Source organism: Solea solea, chromosome 9, assembly GCF_958295425.1.
Source record: "Solea solea chromosome 9, fSolSol10.1, whole genome shotgun sequence".
Classification (NCBI taxonomy): domain Eukaryota; kingdom Metazoa; phylum Chordata; class Actinopteri; order Pleuronectiformes; family Soleidae; genus Solea; species Solea solea.
The window spans coordinates 5,125,844-5,149,743 of NC_081142.1; the positions used below are offsets into that span (position 1 = coordinate 5,125,844).

At 38.8% G+C, this 23,900-nt stretch overlaps 3 protein-coding genes and 1 non-coding gene across 11 annotated transcripts in view; all 4 read left to right on the forward strand.

Annotated features, from left to right (window-relative positions):
• The first annotated feature begins 616 nt into the window (after positions 1-616).
• On the forward strand, positions 617-7,607 carry LOC131465394 (elongation factor 2b-like). Its single transcript, XM_058638026.1, has 13 exons — positions 617-776; positions 1,880-2,094; positions 2,302-2,483; positions 2,807-3,015; positions 3,192-3,370; positions 3,454-3,559; positions 4,489-4,741; positions 4,852-5,047; positions 5,150-5,516; positions 5,648-6,001; positions 6,135-6,317; positions 6,478-6,610; positions 7,249-7,607. Exons 1-13 carry the CDS (start codon positions 774-776, stop codon positions 7,440-7,442), a joined length of 2,574 nt encoding a protein of 857 aa, XP_058494009.1. The 5' UTR covers positions 617-773; the 3' UTR covers positions 7,443-7,607.
• Positions 4,347-4,414, forward strand: LOC131466278 (small nucleolar RNA SNORD37). The gene has a single exon (XR_009241409.1). It is a non-coding gene; the product is annotated as a small nucleolar RNA SNORD37 (small nucleolar RNA).
• Positions 7,608-9,098: 1,491 nt separating the features above from the next.
• Positions 9,099-15,125, forward strand: hmg20b (high mobility group 20B). 3 transcript variants are annotated; one of them, XM_058638029.1, is made up of 9 exons: positions 9,099-9,247; positions 9,528-9,689; positions 11,114-11,314; positions 11,495-11,615; positions 11,800-11,849; positions 11,932-11,998; positions 12,316-12,531; positions 13,351-13,483; positions 14,464-15,125. In XM_058638029.1, exons 2-9 carry the CDS (start codon positions 9,609-9,611, stop codon positions 14,474-14,476), a joined length of 882 nt encoding a protein of 293 aa, XP_058494012.1. In that variant the 5' UTR covers positions 9,099-9,247; positions 9,528-9,608; the 3' UTR covers positions 14,477-15,125. The 3 variants fall into 3 exon arrangements, with proteins under 3 accessions (XP_058494012.1, XP_058494010.1, XP_058494011.1); XM_058638027.1 differs by having other exon boundaries at positions 9,100-9,247; positions 11,797-11,849; XM_058638028.1 differs by lacking the exon at positions 9,099-9,247 and adding an exon at positions 9,435-9,454 and having other exon boundaries at positions 11,797-11,849.
• Positions 15,126-16,783: 1,658 nt separating this feature from the next.
• unc13a (unc-13 homolog A (C. elegans)) overlaps positions 16,784-23,900 on the forward strand; it is a 47,175-nt gene continuing 40,058 nt past the window's right edge. For 2 of the 6 annotated variants that reach the window (XM_058637575.1, XM_058637576.1), the window contains exons 1-3: positions 16,784-17,467; positions 22,760-22,789; positions 22,906-23,005. In XM_058637575.1, coding sequence (XP_058493558.1) covers positions 17,446-17,467; positions 22,760-22,789; positions 22,906-23,005 — 152 coding nt within the window. In that variant the 5' untranslated portion in view covers positions 16,784-17,445. The remainder of the gene's footprint in view (positions 17,468-22,759; positions 22,790-22,905; positions 23,006-23,900) is intronic. The other 4 variants (XM_058637577.1, XM_058637578.1, XM_058637579.1 and 1 more) reach the window with 3 other exon arrangements.

The following is a 23,900-nucleotide window of genomic DNA, read 5'->3' on the forward strand; positions in this document are numbered from 1 at the left end:
AACTGATCTCTGACCTCCCAAACATGGTAGCATTCTCTAAATGAATTACTTTTTCCACAGTTATAGAACTTAGAAGTCGATGCTTCACAATTTAAGGAGCAATAAGCATCTGCAGTTTGTATTTCACCAGATGTTGAAACTAAAACCAGACCTGGTGAATTTGGATGCTAAAGTTCAGACTTAGTCTGTTGTTAAAAAGGTAAAATTGTGTCCTGCCACCTCCTTAAATCAAAATCAGCTGACCTTGTTGTGTAAATACTGACAGGCCTTGGAGCTTTTCAGATATGTACAGTGCACTTTAACTTAGGCCACTTCTTCAGGTCGTCCCATCTCATAATACACAGTCAATCCAACACTAAAATAATTTATCACAATGTATAACAATTATTTTTTTAAAGTTTAATAATGCATTACATTGTTCTGATGTGATGGTAATACAGAGTAAAGTGATTTAGAGGAGTAGCGCTAATAGAGTTAATTTAACTCTAAACCCGAGTCTAAATCACAATAATGCATGTAATGTAGCATGATGGGAAATGGCAATAGCATCGTCTTCAAAATGTAATGGCGCACACGTCCTGCGTCAGCAACAGCGACAGCAGTGAGCCACGTACTATTGTCACGTGGTTAAACACAAGGGAGACGCACGCTGTATAAAAGCGTCTTTTTTTACGTCAGCGATCTCTTCCCTGCCTATACCCTCGTGTGGTGGGCAGTGTAAAATAAAATCCTTCCCTTTGCGCTACCAAGCGAATCCAAAACCATCCGTCAAAATGGTGAGTCACTAACGTTAATCAGACTTTCTACTGTGTAATGTAGGTCTTGAGCCCTTCATGTGAACGTTTATATGTGGAAATTTCATAGATGCCGTGTTATTTCACCTCCGTACTGCGGATCGGTCTTTTCTCCAAATGGCAACCATTTTGTCTCCGGTGCCGGCTGCGATTCTATAGGACGCTAATTTTGTCTCACTTGTGTTCTTATTTGCTCAGAGACACTAAATGTAACGGTAATAGAGATACATGGTGAAAGAGGCCCGATTTCTAACGTTTATGGCCCAACACCGTTGCGTTTTTGGCAATTTAAGCGGTTTTTGCTCTTTTAGCTTCGAGTTGACGGTAGTGTTCATAAATGTGTCTTAATTTAAACAATAGGCATTTGCTTGGCTTATTTGTGATGGCCCGTATGATTATAGAACAACGCGAGTACATTATAATAGTATTCGAAGTTGTGTAAGGGTGGAGTAATAGTTTGCCGGCTTGTACGCAGGCTTCAAAGTGTTAGCATGTAGCACGGTTTACACGTGGCCTACTGGTGTTGGCACTTTATACCGGTTGTTGCTACGCTCGTCTTTATTTTATTGTTAAAACAAATGTTAACATCGAACCCGAAGTCTGACAGCTATTCACTGTATGTTTTGTCTATCGGTGATGGGTGGATGTTAAAAATTGTCTGAACTTCCATAACAGTTACGTCACAGTTGAGAAGACCTTCGTCACTCGGCGTTCGGAGTAGATTCGCTAAACTATTCATGTTGATTCAGCAGCATTGTCATTGTGTAGTCATTGCATCTGCTGTTGTAGCTATTGTTTATTTGTTTACAGACTTACTGCTGAACTGCAAATTCAGTCTAACATGCCCATCTTAATTGAAGTTTGAAATCCAGAATATCAGTTTACATTATATATGGTTTGACAAATGCTGCCTTTTATCCTTTTCATCGCAACTGAATAATGTTTCTATTTGCAATGGATGCTATACACCAATGTACTCCTTCCTCTGCCGATAAGGATGACACAGGAGAATGTAGGTTGTCAGCTTTTTCAAACCTGTCCTTATTTTCTATGAAAGTGACTGATATCTGGTTCTGTCTCCTCAGGTGAACTTTACCGTAGACCAGATCCGTTCCATCATGGACAAAAAGGCCAACATTCGTAACATGTCTGTGATTGCGCACGTCGATCATGGAAAGTCAACTCTAACTGACTCGCTGGTGTCGAAGGCTGGTATCATTGCATCATCTCGTGCTGGTGAGACCCGTTTTACTGACACACGTAAAGATGAGCAGGAACGTTGCATCACCATCAAATCTACGTAAGTATTCAAATTTACTGCTGAAATAGTAGTCATTTAAGAGTAAATGTAAGGTAAAATAAGAGACTACTCTTATTGAGCTTGTAAAAATACTCTTGGGGGCATAGTCTGTACTGAATACACGAACAACAACAAACACTTCTCTTTCAAAAGCTCAGCTGGTCTTTCGAGTGTAATTTCATCTTTTTCCTTTGTCCCAACTTGCAGCGCTATCTCTCTGTTTTACGAGCTGTCCGAAAATGACATGGCCTTCATTAAGCAGAGCAGAGATGGCGCTGGCTTCTTGATCAACCTCATTGACTCTCCAGGACACGTTGACTTCTCATCAGAAGTTACAGCTGCTCTACGAGTCACTGATGGAGCCTTGGTGGTTGTGGATTGCGTGTCTGGTAAGGAAAAGCTTAAACTGTTTTACGACTCTGTCTTGAGCTTTGTTTTGTTTGATGATTTTTATATATATAAGTGTGCACATCAAGTGCCAATGAAGTTTTACTCTTGGCTTTTTTTTTGATGGGAATGTCAATAACGTGCACCACATTAACTAGTACGGTTCAAATTAAACAATTTTCCCTGGAAGTTGTTGTTGACTCAAAGTATTCAGGGCAAACTATTTTTACATTATTTTGTATCATGTAACTAAACTAATTTATCGAGTAAGACTTGCAGCATTGCTCTGGGGTGAGTTTTTATTGTTCCCTGTGTCCCTTGCCAGGTGTTTGTGTACAAACGGAGACTGTGCTTCGTCAGGCCATTGCTGAGCGCATCAAGCCAGTCCTAATGATGAATAAGATGGATCGTGCTTTGTTGGAGTTGCAAATTGAAGCAGAAGACCTTTACCAGACTTTCCAGCGTATTATTGAGACTGTCAATGTCATCATCAGCACTTACTCAGAGGAAGATTCACCTACAGGCAACATTCAGGTGAGTTGCCCTCCATCTTCAGTGCAACACCCACTGACCTCATTGTATATTCAGCTGCCTGTAGTTCAAGTTTATTTAAAGATAATAAATGATAAACATGACAAACACAAAGTCATGCGGCGTGTTGATCTTTGACTAAAGAAACTCTTTATGTGCATTTGTGGCGATTCTGCTAGATTGATCCAGTGATTGGTACTGTTGGCTTTGGCTCTGGACTCCATGGCTGGGCTTTCAGTCTGAAGCAGTTTGCTGAGATGTATGTTGCCAAGTTTGCTGCCAAGGGCAAAGCCCAGTTGTCACCAGATGAGCATTGCAAGAAGGTGGAGGACATGATGAAGAAGCTGTGGGGTGATAAGTAAGTGTTGACACAGCTGTTTTAAATTGACTGTTATTTGAATATGTAGCTTGCAATTATGGTGACAAACTGTTTTATTCTAGGTTCTATGACACTGACATTGGAAAGTTCAGCAAGACCTCTGAAGGGGCAGGTGGCAAGATGTTGCCCCGTTCCTTTGTTGCTCTTGTCTTGGATCCCATCTACAAGGTAATGTATGATAAGACACAAAGTGTTGTGCACCTAACATTACTTTTTTGTTAATAATGAAAGCATTAGATGAGTATATCCATTTTGAATTTAATTTTACATACTATTTATTAACATTTCCTTCACTACAGAGACAACATTTGTAGTAACTAAATGTTAAGTGGCACTGATTATACAACAACATAAGCCATAACTGTATACTTAAAGTTACAAACCATGTTTTGGTAATGAGAGTAAAAAGAAAAACAGATTCATTAATTATTTCTAGCACTGTATGTGTTGGCTAAAATAGTTATAAGGTTCAAATAGTTCAATTATCAATGTTGGTGATATGATGATAGATGATTTAATATCATGTTTTGCCTCTGTGAGGAGGTTTTAAAGTTTGTTGTAGATGGAAAGTACATTAAATGTTTAAGCTATATAACATCTGAGGCTGAACAATTAAAATGAGATGTATTTGCTTGGTGCAAAAATGTCAATATATTGATTAAATATGTAATTGTTTCCTTACGTATGTGGTAGGGTCACAGTTCATAACAGGCAAGCAGTTGCTCTACCGTCTGCCTGCAGCAGGTAGAACTTAGTGATAATTGGAGTGGTTACTGTAGACCTGGGCTGTCACCAATGATCATTTTAATGGCAGTGTTGAATAACAAAGGAACATGCCACTGCTGAATTAATGCAGAGGACAAACTGACAAAACCGGAGTTTACGGAGTAGTCATTTGTAATGAGCTCACTGAATGTAGATGAGAAATTTACAATGAACAGTGTTACACGTGCCTGCAAGTGATGATTTGAATATTCTTCACTTTGACCTGATTATCCAGTGATGATGGATTTCAATCTGAGCAGAGCACATTTCCTCTAACGCCTTTGGGTTAACTGCCATGGTAAACTACACTCTAACACAAATCAACCTTTTAGGTGTTTGATGCCATCATGAAGTTCAGAAAAGAGGACACTGACAAATTGATCGAGAAGTTGGATATCAAGTTAGATAATGAAGACAAGGAGAAAGAGGGTAAGCCTCTCCTGAAGGCTGTCATGCGTCGCTGGCTGCCAGCTGGAGAAGCCCTTCTGCAAATGATTACCATCCACCTGCCTTCCCCGGTCACTGCCCAGAAGTACCGTTGTGAGATGCTTTATGAAGGACCTGGTGACGATGAGGCTGCTCTTGGTATGAATTTAAATGTGTCCATTTTGCACATTCACAGGATTAAAACACATAATTTCAGCATTTGCTTGTTCTTGATTTCTCATGACTGTCGGTCTAAATTCATTACCCAGGTATCAAGAACTGTGACCCCAAGGCTCCCTTAATGATGTACATCTCAAAGATGGTCCCCACAAATGACAAAGGTCGCTTCTATGCATTTGGCCGTGTGTTCTCTGGGGTTGTTTCCACTGGAATGAAGGTACGCATCATGGGACCAAACTATGTCCCTGGAAAGAAGGACGACCTCTACCTGAAGCCAATTCAGAGGTTGGATTCAACATCTAATTAACTTGAAATGAATATAAGCATAGGTGTAGCAGGTTATTTTTAGATCCGGATTTTTGACTAATGTACATTTTTCTCTATCAGAACTGTTTTGATGATGGGCCGTTATACGGAGTCTATTGAAGATGTTCCATGTGGCAACATCGTGGGACTGGTTGGAGTAGACCAGTTTCTTGTCAAGACTGGTACAATCACCACCTTTGACAATGCCCACAACATGAAAGTGATGAAGTTCAGTGTCAGCCCAGTGGTCAGAGTTGCTGTGGAGGCCAAAAACCCAGCTGACCTGCCCAAGCTGGTGGAGGGTCTGAAGCGTCTGTCAAAGTCTGATCCCATGGTGCAGTGTATCATTGAGGAGTCTGGAGAGCATATTATTGCTGGAGCTGGAGAGTTGCATCTGGAGATCTGCCTGAAGGATCTGGAGGAGGATCATGCTTGCATTCCACTCAAGGTGCGTTCACTGCAAAATTTGTTTACCTCATTTTAAGTAAAATCTTGAAATAATTCATACCAACTGAAAATATGTAGTTTTTGAAATGATTAAATGTAACCATGTGAGGGGTTTTTAACATTTTCTTTTAGAAATCTGACCCCGTGGTGTCCTACAGAGAGACGGTCAGCGCAGAATCCTGTGTTGTGTGTCTGTCAAAGTCGCCCAACAAGCACAACCGTCTGTTCATGAAGGCCCGTCCCTTAGAAGAAGGCCTGCCAGAAGACATTGAAAAGGGAGATATTTCTGCTCGTCAGGAGCTGAAGGCTCGGTCCCGTATTCTTGCTGAGACCTACAAATGGGATGTCACTGAGGCCAGAAAGATCTGGTGCTTTGGACCCGATGGCACTGGTCCCAACATGTTGGTTGATGTTACCAAGGGAGTGCAGTACCTGAATGAGATAAAGGACAGTGTTGTGGCTGGCTTCCAGTGGGCAGTCAAGGAGGTAAGATGGCAAATATATGCAAGAATTCATTGCATTTGGCTTAATGTTTGACCTACACACAGGTTGAAAAAGAACTGCTGTGCTTATCTATGTACACATCAATTAATCCTTCATCTACCATTTTTGTCTTTAGGGCGTCCTTTGTGAAGAGAATATGCGTGCCATTCGCTTTGACGTCCATGATGTGACCCTGCATGCAGATGCTATTCACCGTGGTGGTGGTCAAATTATCCCCACAGCCCGCAGAGTTCTGTATGCATGTGAGCTCACAGCTGAGCCTAGACTCATGGAACCTGTCTATCTTGTGGAGATCCAGGTAAGCTCCTCTAAAATGTAGTCAGAGTTGTTTATTCCTGGATCCATTTGCACTTAGGTTTATTGTTTTTGATAGATACCAAGGCACACTGGTTGCATTGCAAATACCTTTCCTTGTTTCCAAATGAGATAATTGAAAATTAATCTTAACTTTTCTACAGTGTCCTGAAGCTGCAATGGGTGGCATCTACAGTGTGTTGACCAGGAGACGTGGTAACCTGTTTGACGAGTATCGTGTCGCAGGCACACCCATGCATGTCATCAAGGCCCACTTGCCTGTCATGGAGTCATTTGGTATGTATCTTGACTGTTTTCACTGAGTAGGGGTATCACTTTTATTCAATATTTCAATATAACTTGGTATGTGAAGTTTGAGGTTGGAACTAATTATCTGCTTGAAATGCAAATGCAGTGCTTATCCAGCAGAGGTCACAATTAAAGTTTCCTAATGTCGCATGTGTCAGCCACAGCATCCTCGAAAATAATTCCTGGTCTGTGTGGTTTATGTTTCCACTGCACCTAAGTTGTTTTTCAGAGTGTTGTTGACCATAATATCAATTTAGTGAAAATACCTTAAACCCAAGACTACTGTTGCATTGTAAATTTGCAGCAAAGTTGCCTAATTTATGAATATTAAAAAAAAGTAAAAATCTTTGTTCGTTGCTGTGCTATTACACTACCTGATGGCAGCGTGGCTGAGAACTTTGAGAGTGCACTAGTCAAGGACCCATTTGCAAGAAGCACCTAGTCAGTGGAAACTTTCATTGGTCATAAATTAAATGTATTTATTGAAAGTGTTTGACACACTACCATTCCGTGCATGTGTAATGAGCAGTTAAGTTATAGGGATAACAAAGATTAAAAAGATCCTTGCATTGTTGAAGTGGACTAGCAGGGAGACATGTAAAATGTTTTGCTCTTTTGATATCCAGGTTTCACAGCTGACCTTCGCTCAAACACTGGTGGCAAGGCCTTCCCACAGTGTGTATTCGACCACTGGCAGGTCCTTCCTGGAAACCCAATGGATCCCACAACCAAGCCTGGTATCGTCGTCACTGAGACACGTAAACGTAAGGGTCTCAAGGAAGGTGTCCCAGCGTTGGACAACTACCTGGACAAACTGTAAAAGCCTGAACCCCTAGCCTGATCTCATTCCACCTTTCACACAAGTTATATCTATATTGTGGAACCGGACTGTACGCAACACGATGACTAAAATGTTTGCCAGAAGGATTGACAATGAATAAATAACTACAAAAATTGTAAACGATAAATAAAAAGAAAAAATATATGGCTCAGACTTTTCTCTTATGTATTTTACTGCAGTTAGACAATTTTAGTAAACTTGTATGGCAACCATTTTGTGCTAAATGATGTAATTATTCTCTTTACTGATATTTTTTGGCTTGATCATGTTTGACAGGGGTGTGGATATGCTGCATACTTAATACATGATTAAATTATATATTTCTTTCATTCTTCTGGTCAGTTGTCCAACACGAAGTGTATATAACACTACATGGCACTAAATATTTGGCCACACAGTATATGTCTGATATGGAGTATTGTATATTCTGGTCATGTGGCACACCTGGGTTACATTTTTGGCAGCCTGTCCTCAGCAGAAATGCAACTGAAGATGAATCCGTGCTGTTTAAGTAAATGGTATTTTCTAATTATTTGGCAGATTTATGGTTGACAAGTGAAGAAAACCTTGACCCATGGTGGTATTTAACTCTTGATACTCTTGCAGGTACAACTTGCCATGCAAGTACTTGTGTACCATTGTAGATTGCATCTGTAAAACACTATACTGCAGAAGCAACCTAATAAGATTGTTACTAGATTATTATGGTACTTTTATTTTTCAAACACCTGATTTAATTTAATTTGTTAAATGGGGATGGATGGAATATAATTTAACATTCTTATGTAAACATGTTAGATTATAGCCAGAGGCATATTCCTTTGGCTAATGAAGGGTTTGGCAATAAAACTGCAAGCAAGACACTAATGAGTTTGAACCAAGTCAAACATTTCCAGCTGGTGGTGGGAGGCACATCATGCAGTCAGTATTCTATAACCAACACCAATTCAATCTGTAGGCCTATATTTACACCAATATATACAGTGCAAATATGTGGCACATCCACTATCAATGGTTCAAGTTTCTCTCAAATTTAATCACTGTCTTGTCATGTACTCAGAACATCTGAAAATAAACAGACATTGCACCTGAACTCCCCTTGTTGGGTATCGCCAACCAAATTTAAACATCAGTTTTTGATTGATCATTTTTACCATTTTAGAGAGGATAATGCAGAGGAGGGTGACTTCTGAATGGCAAAGAAATGCTAATTGTTCTGGATGTTTAAGAGTAGTCTGTGCACTTTAAAAGCTGATGTGTTATAATGGAGACACCTTTCAAAAAGAATGATTTATGACACAAATTAAAATGTAGTGTTGTGCTTTAACTATGTTGAAGCTGAAAGAATATTTGATTAAGGGATCATCCCAGTACATGCTTGCATCTTAATAGGATTAGTTTTTGGCCCACTTCAGTTTTGGTCCTCCAATGGAAAAAAAAAAAAAGTTGGGACATCCCGAAACAAGGTATTTTTAAAGGAGGTATATAAATTAGAATGTTGTGTCATTCTAATGATAAAAGGAATGAGCTTTCATTCCTAGCCACTCATATAGGCTATGCCAAAAGTGTCATGTGATTCAATGAATGAATATAATGTTTTCATTAAACCATTTTACGAGTCAAAAGCTGACGAAATTACTCTCTACCTTGTGAATAAACTGGTCAAGTCTACGCTGCACATCTGTGGAGAGTGGCTTTGCCGTCCAGCCAATCATGAGCCTCCGCTTCGACCAATCAGATTACAGTGTAGTCGCTTCCTGTTTCACCGAAGTCGTCATAATCGGGTGAGTAATATAACGTTTATGCTAAAAAAGTACAAAGGGTTATCTTAAACAGAAACTGACCTTGGTAGTTACACATTATTAAATAAATCGATAAATATTTTACTCCCAATGGTTTTTTTTCCCGTCGGGAGAATGAGCAACTTTGGTCTATGTTTGTAGCCGTTGTACGTGCGCGTGTGTGAACATTGCTAAACAGCTAGCAGGCAGGTTAGCTTTAGAAACGACGTCACTGTTTGGTTGTTAATGCTGACATTTTCAAGTTATCGCATCTCGTTCACAGTTACTCGCATGCTGAGACAAATTCTCGAGTCACAATTCCCAACGGATCGAGACCCAGTTGCAGCCTGTGCTGACGGAGATCATGGGAGGAATCAAACAAGAGCAGGGTGATGCACCACATCAGCCCAGAGCCTCACAATCAGCAGATCAGCCACAAGATGAGGTGAGTACAACAATATCTATGGCATTCTCGTTTAACATGTAATAGCTAGTCTCTCTATATATTACAGAGATCCGTAATTAATTTTCATATTAGATTTCAGTGTTGTCATTTCAGATATTCAAAACTTAAATATCTGATTTGAGTTTCCCGGACATTCTAAATGCTGGCTTTTACGCTGAAATGCATGCAAACCAATGAATCAAGCTGGCTACAAGGATATTGACATTCGGTTTACTAAATAAAACCGAATGTCGGTCACTCAGACAGAGAGCTGTTCTTTGAGAATAGATGTTTTCCTTCTGTTCTGTGAGTCTTGTATAAAGGCATACTTGAGTAAAAGTATCTTACCAGAAAATTACTTTGGTAGAAGTTGAAGTCACCTTTTACAGTATTACTTAAGTGTCACTCTCAGTATAATTGTTATCAACAATTTCTGCTGTTGCTTATATAAATGACATTGTAGTTCTATAAACATGCCATCACTGACTCTGAACTGTCCTGTTTAAACTTACAACTTGATACCATTGTTTATCTGCTCCTGGTCTCTTTATTCTGTCTCTACCTCATCTCCCTCTTGTCCTTTCTCTCCCCCACTTTGAGTGGTCATCAAGACTAGAAATGTACATACAAATACAGACCATTTACCAAGTCTTCTTCTGCTGATTTTATTTGGTGGACATTTATTAGGGGAAAATGTAGTGGAGTAAAAGTACTCAAATTATTTAGTTAATTTGAAATGTCTGTACTGAAAAAATGTCTGATTAGTAGTTATCAATGTGTTAAACACAACTTTTTCAGAACTTATAGAGAACTCACTTTTTACAGTTGCTCAAAATCCAATTATCAGTTAACTTATCGCTGTGACGATTCATAGATGTGCTTTCAAACATGCACTCAGACAGAGATGCAGGGCTCTCTGTGTTATATTTTGAAAACTGGATGTTGATATCCTTAAAAATCAGGTTCACAGGCTTTTTATTGTAAAAGTCTTAGTAAGGAGGGCGTTAAAATTCAGTGTCAGATAGTTTGACCACAGAGAAACGAGTGTCGGATAGCTTGACCGCAGTGACAAATGATACCATGTCTGATACCACCTTTTCCAATCATGTATGAGTTTTTGTCAGTACAATTTAACAAAACCTTGAAATATATAGCCTTTATAAGTAATTGTAGAAAATCTATTAATCCATTAGTCACTCGATATTATATTGACATTTTTTAATAACTGATTTATTAGTCATTTTAGGCGAAGATGTTTTTGCTCCATGGTACGGTGAATATCAAAGTGTCATGGAATGTTGGTTGAACAAAACAGGAAATTTGAAAATTACTCTTCAATGTATTTGTATTTCCTGTTTGACATTTTACTGCCCAAAAACAAACAATCCTGTACATTCAAAGAGTGCTGTTTTACCTTCCTATAGCCTAAGAAAAGAGGCTGGCCAAAGGGAAAGAAAAGAAAGAAGGTGCTACCAAATGGTCCGAAGGCGCCAGTGACGGGATACGTCCGCTTCCTGAATGAAAAGCGGGAACATATGCGGGCCAGATACCCTGACTTACCATTTCCAGAAATCACCAAAAGACTTGGAGCCGAGTGGACACGATTAGCACCAAATGACAAACAGGTAACTTGTTCTACATAAACGCCAAACATATTGAGTTTATTTTATAATGCACTTTTTTTCTGGGCAAATTGGACTCCACAAAACACATATTTAAAAATGTTTTTAGTAGTCATGAGTCTGCCATGAAACAAAATAGACTTTTTCCCCCTCTCAAAAAAGAAAACATCTGTGTTTTGACAGCGCTATTTGGATGAGGCAGAGCGGGAGAAGATGCAGTATGCACAGGAACTGAAGGAATATCAGCAAACTGAGGCCTTTCAAATCACAAGTGCTAAGATACAAGACAAGAGGATCAAAAAAGGTGACAACTGACTTACAAAATTGTCTTGTTAAAGTTTTTTCCTACGATGTTTTAATATGTGTATCAGTTACTCCCTCTTAAGTAACCACTTCGTTATGAGGGCAAACAGGAAGATACTGTATCTTCATTATTACCCTGGTTGAGCAGAGCCGTATAATGGAGATACATTTTTGTTTTTCAGAAGACACTCCATCTGTCATCATCAGTACTGGTGCAGGGTCATCTTTAAACAAGGTACAGTCCCGCATCTCATCACTGTATATTCTACGTTGTCTTATAGACTGCACTAAGCTATGTTATTAATTTTGTCCTTCAGGCTTCTGACTTTCCAAGCAGATTTGACATTCCTATCTTCACAGAGGAGTTCCTAGATCAAAACAAAGGTGACTGAAACACTGAGATGACAAATAAAACGCGAGGATGGGATTTGACCTCTTTATTGACATTAACAGAGGCTGTTCCATTCAAGTCTTTCTAAATGCTTTAACATTATTTTGTAGAAAGATAATTGACAAAATAAAGAAATAAACTTACAAACAACATGCATTAAAGAGCCAAAGTGTGCTAATATATAGTTTGGATGTGTTCCAGTAAAGTGATTGAGAAATGATTTTTATAATGTATGGTCATTTTAGATTAGTTAAAACAACAAATCTGGTGGTGACTCATATTCTCATCATGTCACTTATTGTTGTTTCAGCTCGAGAAGCTGAGTTGCGACGGCTTCGTAAGGCCAACATTGAGTTTGAGGAGCAGAATTCAGTGTTGCAGCGGCATATAAAAGACATGTACAATGCTAAAGAGCGCCTGGAGGCTGAACTGGGACAGGATGAGAAGCGCACCCAGGCCCTTCAGCAACACTTACTGACCATTAAACACACACTGGTCAACAGTCTCTCAACAGTTCCTCTGCCAGGTGAGCAGTCCAGTGGCTTTATTTAATCAAGAAACACAGATAGTAATATATTTGATTAGGCTAACCTCTTGTCTTTTCTTGCTGTCTACATTTTCTTCCATCTCCCCTATGGCACCTCAGAAAGCAGCCCACCCTCATTGGAGTTGTTGTTCCTCATTGGATACTGAGACATGTTTTTCTGACTCTGTTTGTTTACAGTGCCATGTTGGCAGGAAAAGTACTTGACTTGAAAAAGCCTGTGCTGGTTTCAAGTTATCAGAACGTTTGCAGAACGGAAGTGACTGAAAATATCTGACCTTTAGAATGCCCCCGTGGTGCTTTTCTGAGTGTGGTAACAGCCGGAGCGGAATATAATCCTAGGCCTGCAGTATTCCGATATCCTCAACTTTCTTATAAACTTAACCCCCTCCTACTCTTGAGAACGCAAAGACATTGTAATAAGAGCATTTAAAATGACTATGATATTAAAACTCTGGTGTTAAATGCCCTCCCTTTGCTTGTCCCAACTGTTTTGGTATCTCAGGGCACAATAGCTATCCACCGTGTTCACTTTTTATAAACACATAGATTAGAGATAACTGTCAGATTAAAGAGATGTATTTCACTTTTAGCCAGCTTTTAATAAGCTGGCTAAAAGTGCAGTATGTAAATATATATAATATATATATAAATATAGAATGTTATATTTTTATCCTTTGAATATCTAATATTGCAAACTGGATTGTCATAGGAGCTTCTTAAATTCCATTAGATCAAATGAAAATGTGATTCCACATGTGAGGAACTGATTTATTTTTTGTATTTAAATGTTCTCAACAGGTACAGGTGAAACAGCCTCAGTCGGGAATCTGGACTCGTACCTGAGTCGTCTCAGTGGAGTGCTGGAGGGAAACCCTCACCAGCACCGTGCTCTACTCGGTCAGCTTTGCGAGGTCTTCTCTCATCTTGACAGGTGACTGAAGAACCCTGGGTTCTTTACAACAAACTTAACGCATGTGTAACGTGTATATTTTGAATGCATGTAGCAGACTACTAGCTACACATCAGAATGTTCTGTTCAAACCGTTCTTAAAACAATGCTCTCTGGATTATGTGGCTGTACTGTATGTTACCAAAACAGACCGTTGTTATACTCCGTGTATAGGGGCTATGGAGTCAGCCATTTTTAATTCTTACTTAATTAAAGCTTTAAATGGAGTTTGCATGTTCTCCCTGGTGTGTGTGGATTTTCTCCGGGTTCTCTGGTTTCCTCCCGCAGTCAAAATCCCACTTGTTTTGAATTGTTTTCAAGTTGTATTCATTCGTTTTTGTTGCAAGGTACTAAAATCAAAACAAGAAAATGCACTTTTGTGTTTGTATTCAAAAAGCTTCACCTAATCGAACATCCATACTGTCTCTTACCAAACATAAAATAAAGATGTAATGTAGGTTAGGGTAGGTTAATCTGACTCACCCCTGTTTTATTTGCAAAGATTGTGCTGTTGTTTTCCTGGAGTACGATTTCTGTGGCGTTAATAAAGCTGTAGTATATAACGGAACGTTTCAGAAGTGAATTCTACTGCTCAAACTGCCTGGTTGTTCAGCATTTTAATGTGATAAACACTTCCTGCCCCCTTCTGCTCACTCAGGTCTGATAGTATTGCTTGATATATTCTGTCTGTTAGATGGAGGACAAAGCAAACAACACATTTCTGTTTACATAGACCAGACAGAGGCAGAATAACAGGAACACAAGTTACACACTGCAACTTTTTAAGATGCAAAATTGTTTGTTTGTCATATACAAAGGAAATGACCATGCTCACTGTGTGGTCTTGTGTGTTTCCCACTTAAGCAATACTATCTTTGTTATTTCATAATGATTAAGAGTCTCACTGTATTATTAGGGTCCTATTGTCTGAATGTCATCTTTTTTTTCTGTCCTCATGCCAGTGAGAAGTTATGAGGACGCTCTTCCAGAGACACTTTCATTCCTGTATCAGAGGGACACAACCGGCTGAGTGGTTCTACTGAGGCTCAAATCAGTGCTTCTCAACTACACATGTGACTATGTCATGGATAAGTCAAGAGTACAAGTGCAAACGCATAACACACCACATTCGGAGCATGTTCACATGACATTTCTTTATAAAAATGCTTATTCACGCACATTTTTATGTGCATGTGTGGCAGTGTCGAGGGTTTTTACAGTTCAGGAATTTTATTCAGTGTGATGTAATTTTAACTTTTCAAATGCCATAAGTAAGTTTGCATTGACCCTAAATGAATTGTGTAGCTTTGTATCAGCAGTTACACACAGGCTCTGTGGTCTGTCCAGTGAGGTAAGACTAAAACAGGTTACAGTAAATCCCATTTGTCATGTAGTGGGTGGGTGGATGTGCGTAGTGTTATTTAGACTGCATGAAAAAAAAGGTGGAAGGGATGAAAATGAGATGTTGGGGCATATATACTTTACCTTTGAATTTACATTGATAATGGCAGGTTGTGGGATTGATTAGCATTTTTAACATGCTGTGAGAATGTCATATATCTGAAGTATATTTCTATTTTTCTTAAATGTTCAGTAAACCATTCTGAAAATGTTTCCAACAAAACACTAGTGCGTGTGTTATTTTCTGCCCCTTTTTTTTTTTTTTTTTTTTGCGTGCTTAACAAATTTATTAGACCACCACCCAAAGCCACATTGCCTCAAAATGAACAGCATTGGTAATTATCTAAATAATTTTTTATGTTTCTCTAATGGTTAATACACCAGTATGTAGAAGCTCCTAAACTGAAATTATATTATTTTTAATGATAAAATTCATCAATATATCATTATATTCATTGTAATCAATGAATGTTCAAATTTTAATTTCAAACTTTCTTGACTAAAATACTAATACTAATTAGTTTTAGTGGTTGAATGTTAAGCTTGATTAATTTATGAGTTTGAGAAGCCCGTTGAGCCGGCTCAAATCTGTTTAGGAGAAGGTGAATTGTATAGTTTATTTGCCAGATAAATAACAATGCCATTTTATCTTTCAAACAGGTTTTTGAAAGATTTCTAAAATATTCATCTCATCTTTTTGACAGGTGGTCCAATAAAGTTGATAAGCACTGTACATACAGCAGAAATAAAAAAACGGTGAAAGGATGACTTCTCCAGCTAAAGACATCAGCAAACAACAGATTTTAACTGCCATAAACCAAACTGCCTAAAGGTGTGCAGGTCACTGTTTCCAATACTACACGTTGATAAGGTAAGTGTTGAGCATGTGGATGATTTTTGATGTACTGATCTTTGAGGAAAGCTGCAAAATATATTGTGTTCCAGCAGGAGGAGCTGTTGGTACACAGAGGAATCAATCTAAATTGGCTAAATTTGGCTAAATCTTAGCCAAATCAAAGTTCATTGGTGTTATGCCCTGTCTAGAAGAGGCTGAGCCATAACACAAAAAGACCCAACTTCCTCAACACTCGATATAGCCACAGAACCACTGAGTAGTGATAACAAAAGGAAGACCAAATGGCTTCAGAATGGGCAATGGCCAAAATATCAAACAAATGACCTCCCTAACTGAAAATAAACAGGAGAAACAAATCCACACACAAACAATATGACAGCTTTCATAACAATTGGGTTTACAAGTGTGCAGCAAAGATCAAACTGAATTAACACCAGAGTTGTGCATAGATTTTGCAAAGCTCACAGCCTCACATCTGACTGTAGATCATGTATTTTTCTTTGATCTCTATGAATTGGATGCCTGTTTCACTTGAATCTACCACTTTATTTCTCTATCGAGTCAGCCAGTTTGTAGAGTGTCTTATTAAGAACAATAATATGTGTGTGTGTGTGTCTCTATTAGGCTGTGAGGACAAACCAGCATTTTGAAGACATGATGTGAGGACATTTTCGCAAGTCATCGCAACTTCAGTGAGTTTAAGGGGGTTACAACTTGTTTTTACAAACTTGAGTTTTGGGATTAGACTTTAAGTTACGATGGAAAAGGCAAGGGTCTATGCGTAAACCAAGCCAGTTTTATTTAAAAAGCACTTCAAATGCAAAGGTTAATTCACAGTGCTGTACACAAACATCTAAGAACAACACAGTGACAGAAATTAGATACATCAATACCAAGTTGCATTGACAAGGATATTTTTGCTGCTCTGACTTTTGTCTCACCTGTTTATGGGTTAAGACCTGGCTTTAGGGTAAGGTTATTTTAGGACTTGTAGTGGTGATGGTTACAGTTAGGATAATGCCTATGTAGTTAGTCTGTGAGTGTCCTCACTAAGGTAGCATTAAAAGTGTGTGTGTTAGTGTGATTCACTGCCATTTATATACTTCTCACTCTGCTTCGTGTTAAGTTCTGGTGTTTCTTTGAAAGTGAACGACTGCAGGGTGATAATAATGTTTTTACTCAAACCCTTCATGTCAATAATCTCGAATTATGTGAGGAACCATGAATGATTTTCTATATTTTTGCGAAATGTGTTCATTTCGAAAATATAGTGGGAGGGGCTTATAATCATGTGTTTGAGCATCGCAGCCCTCCTGCTCCACACCACCGCCGCCCTGACGTCACTGCCAGGAGCTGTCCACGCGGCGGTGGTGCTGAAGCTGAACAAGATGGCTGTGTGATGAGGAGCGGAGAGCCCAGAGAGGAGGCGGCAGAGGGGAAGTGTCTCACATTTGGACAGACACACCATTAACCAGGAGGAGATAGAGACTTAGGTTTTCTCCACCCTCAAAGTGTCAAGACTTATTTCTGAGCAGCGTGACGAGCCTTGCCAGGCCCCGTCCCCGGTCGACGACAGGCTTCTCCATCTCCTTCCTACCAAGCTGCACAGCGATTTCACATTTAGCCCAGTTTAAAAAAAAAAGCGAAGTGAAGAAGCTGGACCCTGCACTATAGGTGCATATAAGAGATGTCATTGCTGTGTGTTGGAGGTAAGAGGGGGAGAAATCACTTTACATGCAGGCACGACATGCTGATGCGAGAGGCTTAAATTAATCTAAGTTGAATCTGGTTTTCGGCGGAGATATTGACCCGTGAGGACCCGTGAGAATGATCGATTCCACACACAGGCAGTCTTGTTAATTATTTTTTCTATTTGCGGTTAAATACGATTTAATGCACCTTAAGCGACTTTCAGGTTTACATTGAAAATACTTTACTCCTTCCATCAGTCATGAGAACGACAGCAGCCGAGCTTCGATTTCACCAAACCTGCCTTGGATCGTGTAAATGCTTTGTACCTTCCGCCGCCAAACGTAGTAAAAACAGGGTGTAAACTGTTCCGCTCCCAGTCTGGCTCTGTTTAACAGACGCATGCGATATTTTATGGCTAAAAAGTAATTTATAAAGAAAGAAAAAGGTTTCAGTTTTCATGCATAAATTCACGCGGAAAACGTACGGGTTTTTTAAGGATATTCCTTATACCACGTGACTCAGTGCAAGCTTCTTAAATCACCTTTCTCTCTTTGATCGATCTATTTAATGAAAACGAAAGTCTATTCTGCTATTGTAACGTTCAATAGTTCTCAATTTTAATATCCCACTGGTGACAGTCATTTGGTTTGTCTATGTGTGTTGTGCCGGGCAATGATTTATATATATATATATGTACACATACACATGTATGTATATACAGTATATACCCTAACCATCAAGATTTTCTAATGCATGTTGCCCTGGACAGCCACAGTTTTGTTTTGTAAATAACAAACAATCTGTGCTAAAACCTCTTAGGTTTATATTATATATAAACATACATATATTTACATACATATATAGGCAAGTATTCATTGTTTTCTGCCTATAGATTATTTTAAAGCCACAATTAAATGGTATTTATATTGTATTTATATTTATAATTTATATTTATATATTTAACACTCTCGATGACAGATTTACCATTCACTCACACATTTATACAGTGAAAACTAAACTATATGTGCAGTGCTTCACATGCTGCCAGCACAGCCGTCAGGAGCAACTGTTTAAGTGTCTTGTGTATATATACATAAATATATATACTGTACATGACTGGTCGTATAAAATATTTAAACATACATACTGGTTTTGCTTGCAGGAGATTTATTGAATATTTAGTTTCAGAAGGTCCAAACAAGACTGGAGATCAGCATTAATCAGATTCCACCCAGGTGTCATTTAATTTGATTAGCACAAATGCCATGGAGAAAACTGGGTGGACAGATTGGACAGATTTTGCAAATGGCAAAAGAGTTATGTATATACAATAATAGGTTTGCTATTATTGCGGGAATATACTTCTTTAATCATGCCTCATCAGGCGCATATTCCATGTGGTGAACCAACCATTTAAATCACATAATTCAATGCTCACAGTAAATTCAATTGTTAAAGAACTGTACTTAATATTTCATTATGATATGAGACACCCCTGTATTTACACTGTCTTTTTGGAGCAGACTTTTTACATTTATGGTGAGGCTGCCACTGTACGGAGACACCAGAGCTGGAGCTGATTGCACAGATGTCAGTTTTTGAGTTTCAGGCCTGTTGGTGGCCCCCTTTATGTCCTGAAGCCTTGTTGGCATAGCAACCCCAATGGTATTTTAGCTCTCTGCTGGCATTTTCTCATTAATTTCTACACACAGTTGTAGGCTTGCAGCTAGGTTTGAGCAGAATGATGAAGTGATGAGTACACGTGTTCATCGCGGGCTGAATGGTAAAAGCTGATATAGCAGTGACATGAGTGGGTCAGAGATTTGTGTGTTTAATTCCATTATTGTGTGTTGTTACATGGTGTTTAACGTGGCAGCCTGTGCCAGATGCTGAATAAGCATATTCAAATATAGCAACCATCCTTTCACCATCATCCTCGTTCCCCGTCTTTCAACGCAAAGATTGTGAGTTCGATTCTCGGCTCCACAAGTCTACATGCCGATGTGTCCTTGGGCAAGACACTTAACCCCATGTTGCTCCTGATGGCTGTGCTGGCAACGTTTGAATGGGTATGATACGATGAGTGATAGAGAAATGTGCTGCACTTGGATGCACTGTATCAACGTGTGAGTGAATGGGTGAATGGCAAAACTGTAGTGTAAAACAGCTTTGAGTGGTCATCAAAACGAGAAAGGCACTATATACATAGAGATGCCACATACTATAACAGAGCAAGCTACTGTTTAAAACAGAATCACCTTGTTTCACATTTATGTACATATATATTCAGAATGATTGTAATTTGACTTCTATACTTTGTTGTATTATTACATTTAAGCCGCTCAGTTAGTAAACTATATGGCATTTAGTGGAGTATTCACAAACTGCTAAGAAACTGACATAAAATGATTCCTTCCAACAAGTTTGGTTGTCATCACTACATTTATCATAAGATAAGAGTACAGGGTAAGAAGGATTGTACAGCTAGGAATCAACTGTGCATTGTGCGGCTAAAGATGTCAAGGCTTTATACAGTTTATATTCTCTGACATGTCTCAAGGATTCTCATTGCTAAGCACTAGTAGTGTCTTCATGTTATCTCTCATTTTATTTAGTCTTTATGAGACCAGAACTTATTCACCAAAGACCATCTTTAAATGCGTTTATGACAGTTATACATGTCAAATGTACAGTATTCCCTCAGGTTTACTGCAGGTATGTGACCAGATTGTATCCAGTATAGAAGATAGACACAGACTATAATGACATGTCAATCTTCTTCACTGTTTTGTTTAGCTTGACTATGCACCTGAGCTTTTCATCATTAATTATTCTATCAATTATTGTCTTGATTAGATGTGTGGTCCATAATATGTTAAAAATGTATATATTTAAAAAAATATATCCATCCAATATCTTTGGTCCACAAACTAAAGATATTTGCTCTTTTTTTTATATTTTCTTTCATATATGAAGTCAATTATTAAAAAAGCCCCACAAAGATTTTCAAAATGGTTGCCAATAAATGTTATCGATTATTGATTGGTTGAATATTGCAGCCGTAACACATTCTCTGTCTTTAGGTTTGATTGGAAATCCCTTAAAATAAAAAACAAACCCTGTAGCTTCTCTACATAAAGCCACGAGTGAGCAAAGGAAGATAAAATTAGATTCTGTAATTACTGTTAGAGTTGCAACATTTTTTTGATCATGGCTTTGCAGAAAATCTGAAACACCTACTCTCTCTCTCTCTCTCTCTTTCTCTCTCTCTCTTACTCACTCTCTCTCTCTCTCTCTCTCTCTCTCTCTCTCTCTCTCTCTCCCTCTCCCCTCTGTGCTGTAACACCAATGTTGGTTTAGTCTTGTGCCTGCAAGCTGTAAGCACCCCCACCCTCTTCCCGTTTCCATACACCCCCTCCACCCCATCCCTGTCACACTGAAGTGGTTATTTTTAGTGTTAGGGATGCAGCTCACTCTGCCTGCACTTGGCTGCACAGAAAGATTAATGCAGCACGATAGAAAGAGATGGAGAGGGAGCACACGTGCATACTTGCCACATGGCAGAGGAAGCTTGTAGGAGCAATAATGAAGAGAGTGAGAGAGGACAATGGATGATTTGCTGATGGTGAGGAGGAGAAAGTGCTTGAGACTGAGGGAGAGTGTTGCAACCAGCATGTGTCTGTTGTATACTGCCGTTTAAAGCAAAGAATGCCTCTTTGCCGAATGTGTATTCAGTGAGTCGGGCGGGAATAAAGCCTCCATAACTTGACTGACCCTGACATCTGCTGAAATATCAGGAAGGGGGTTTTACTTTTGGTCCATCACAATACTTCCTTAAACTGCCTCCTGAATCAGTGCAGTATTTAAAGATATAATATGTAACAGTTCTGCATTAAAACATTTTAAAATGATCAGTCTAATGTTAGGTAGAGTAGTGCATTCAGATAAGCCAAAGCATTTCCAGCACTCATCAATGTCAATCCAAAGAAATCCATATTTCTATTCAAGGTAATGGACCTTGCATTTCATTCTCCCATTCATGACATCAAAACATCTTGTGTGTGTTTGTCCCTGATGCATCACGACTACTCATTGCCCTTTCAGCATGAGAGCAAGACAATTCCCATAATCCTCTGCTGCTTCTTGACATCATCAAATTAGGTATTTCGTTATTGTTTTTCGACTGATAGACCCCAAGTGGCAAAAATGCCATACTGTGCATTTAAGTGGGTTTGCTGCGGTTGTGCTATTTTTAGTAGTAAATGTGTCCACGGGGATTGCCATACGTGCCCAACTGCCACTGATTATGAAGAATAGAATGTGTTTCTGTCAGCAAACAGTAATTTTGACTCTTGACTGAATAATAGGGAGTGTTTATTTAATCTTCTCATTCTATTTTAGACAGTTGGACAGTAGGTTCATGAAGGCATCATGCATAGAAGATTTCTTGAAAGTTCTCATTTCTCAGCCGGAATGATTTTTAAATGAATTTCTTTTGTTAAACGTAAGATCAGTGAAAAGAGACAAATCAGCCAGAATAAAAAAAAAACTGAGCTGTAAATATTAATACCTTACTGCTGAACATGTGGATGCTGGGCATCAGCAGGGTGCAGGATTGAATAATGAATGAAAAGGCCTTTGACGTCACTGTGTTTTATAGTCACTTTGGTACCTCCAAAGGTGTCTGTGCAGCTGACAATGGCACCACAGCAGAGCCTCATCTATTTATTGTGTTAGGAAAATAGAAGTCACTGCTGCTCAGTCCTTCTTACCCAAGCATCATCATTTACCCTTAGCTTTTGTTGTTTTTGTATATAAAAGTGCAACAAAACGTAGTCTCCAAATAGCAGCATTTACTAATTTAAAAGTGCATAAATAAGCGACAATAAATGTAGACAATTCAGTTGTCCTCTTTGTCACCTGCACAAATTGTCATTCTGGTTGTGTGATATATGTGAGACCTAGATCTATTGATAAACAAATATAGTCTTTCTTGGCATCCTGGCTTTGAGATCTTGGCATTCTGCCCATACAGTGGTAGAGCAGGAGCTTGAGGAACCCCCCCCCCATCCCATTTTTCTCAAATGCCAGGCTCCTGTCAATCATTAGCTGGTCACATTTGCATACAAGCTGCAGGCAGAGGCCTGTTTGGACGCTAAGGTATAGTCACATTACACTGTAAGCACAGGCCAGAGTCAGTGGATTCATTTAAAGCCTCTTCAAGTCATAAAATCATGTTTGAAAATGATTTGTTCACCCACTCATTCCATAGTTAAAACTCATTTCTTTTTTTCTCAATTTCTTTACAGTGAAGAAAGGCAAGCTCGATGGACCGCAAGGTGAGTTATGACATTTGATCTGTGGAGATAATACACTCGTTTTTAACTAAACCATATTTAACACACATGGCAGCATGATCAAAAATACCTGTCACTTGTTTCCTTTCTTTAAACAGAGAAATTTAATACATACGTGACCCTGAAGGTGCAGAATGTTAAGAGCACAACCATTGCTGTGCGCGGCAGTCAGCCGTGCTGGGAGCAGGATTTCATGTTGTGAGTATTTCTTCTATAACACACTTTCCCCCTATTTATTGTTATCTGTTTTCATTGACCTTGACTAACTTTATTTAATTGAGGCACACAGGGAGAGAGACAAAGAGATAGGAGAAGCTTAAGTGATCAAAGCTCTACTCACGCAGCTGTAACATGACTTACGTTTTTAAACAGTCAGAAAAGAAACAATGTGATGATCAACACTGGTATTGTGGTGGTAGAAAGACATTTATTGATTTGAGTAAAAAAATATTTTTAAACATCTGCTGGTCAGACTATGTCAGCTGAGGAGGTCTGTCCTGAGGGCAGACTGGAATGTGGTCACATTCACCCATAATCCACCTCTGAATGCAATTTTGTGACTGGATCTGATGATTTGGGAGTGCTCAGACCTGTACTTAGCATGATCTACTGTACATGTGATCAGATCTCACAGGACAAATGTTTATCTCGGGTCTGAACAAGGTATTATCTCCTATAGATAGCTAGCTTTCTGTTGAACACAGGAACACAGACAAACAAATGTATACAGAACATAATTGGTACTTTCATCTCCAGGGTTTGACTAGAAGGAACGTTTTTGTTATAAAATGTTGTTTACTTTTCCCAATTGTATGACATAAATGATTCCATTTAATTTGCACAAATAATAAAAACACTTTTTTGTAAAAAAATGTATATATATATGTGTGTGTGTGAAGAGTTTCAAAGTATATGAGTTAGGATGGATGTAATTAACTCACATGATTAGAGAGAGGCTTAATTTTTTTCAGTACACACATGCTGTGAAGCAGGTTGAGTGATATTTCTATTTCCTATAAAGGATTAATTTTGCCCCTCCCCTGCTTCTTGTCTTTCTCTCCCTTTGAAGAGTGAGAGGATGACGTAACACCAG

What these genes read in the sequence shown, in the direction of transcription:
- hmg20b (XM_058638027.1), top strand. Translation starts at nt 9,609, where the DNA reads ATGGGAGGAATCAAACAAGAGCAGGGTGATGCACCACATCAGCCCAGA. An exon ending in TAGCACCAAATGACAAACAG is followed by an intron (nt 11,315 to 11,494) that starts GTAACTTGTTCT and finishes GTGTTTTGACAG; the next exon opens with CGCTATTTGGATGAGGCAGA. An exon ending in CAGGGTCATCTTTAAACAAG is followed by an intron (nt 11,850 to 11,931) that starts GTACAGTCCCGC and finishes TTTGTCCTTCAG; the next exon opens with GCTTCTGACTTTCCAAGCAG.
- LOC131465394 (XM_058638026.1), top strand. An exon ending in AAGAAGCTGTGGGGTGATAA is followed by an intron (nt 3,371 to 3,453) that starts GTAAGTGTTGAC and finishes GTTTTATTCTAG; the next exon opens with GTTCTATGACACTGACATTG. An exon ending in TACCTGAAGCCAATTCAGAG is followed by an intron (nt 5,048 to 5,149) that starts GTTGGATTCAAC and finishes TTTCTCTATCAG; the next exon opens with AACTGTTTTGATGATGGGCC.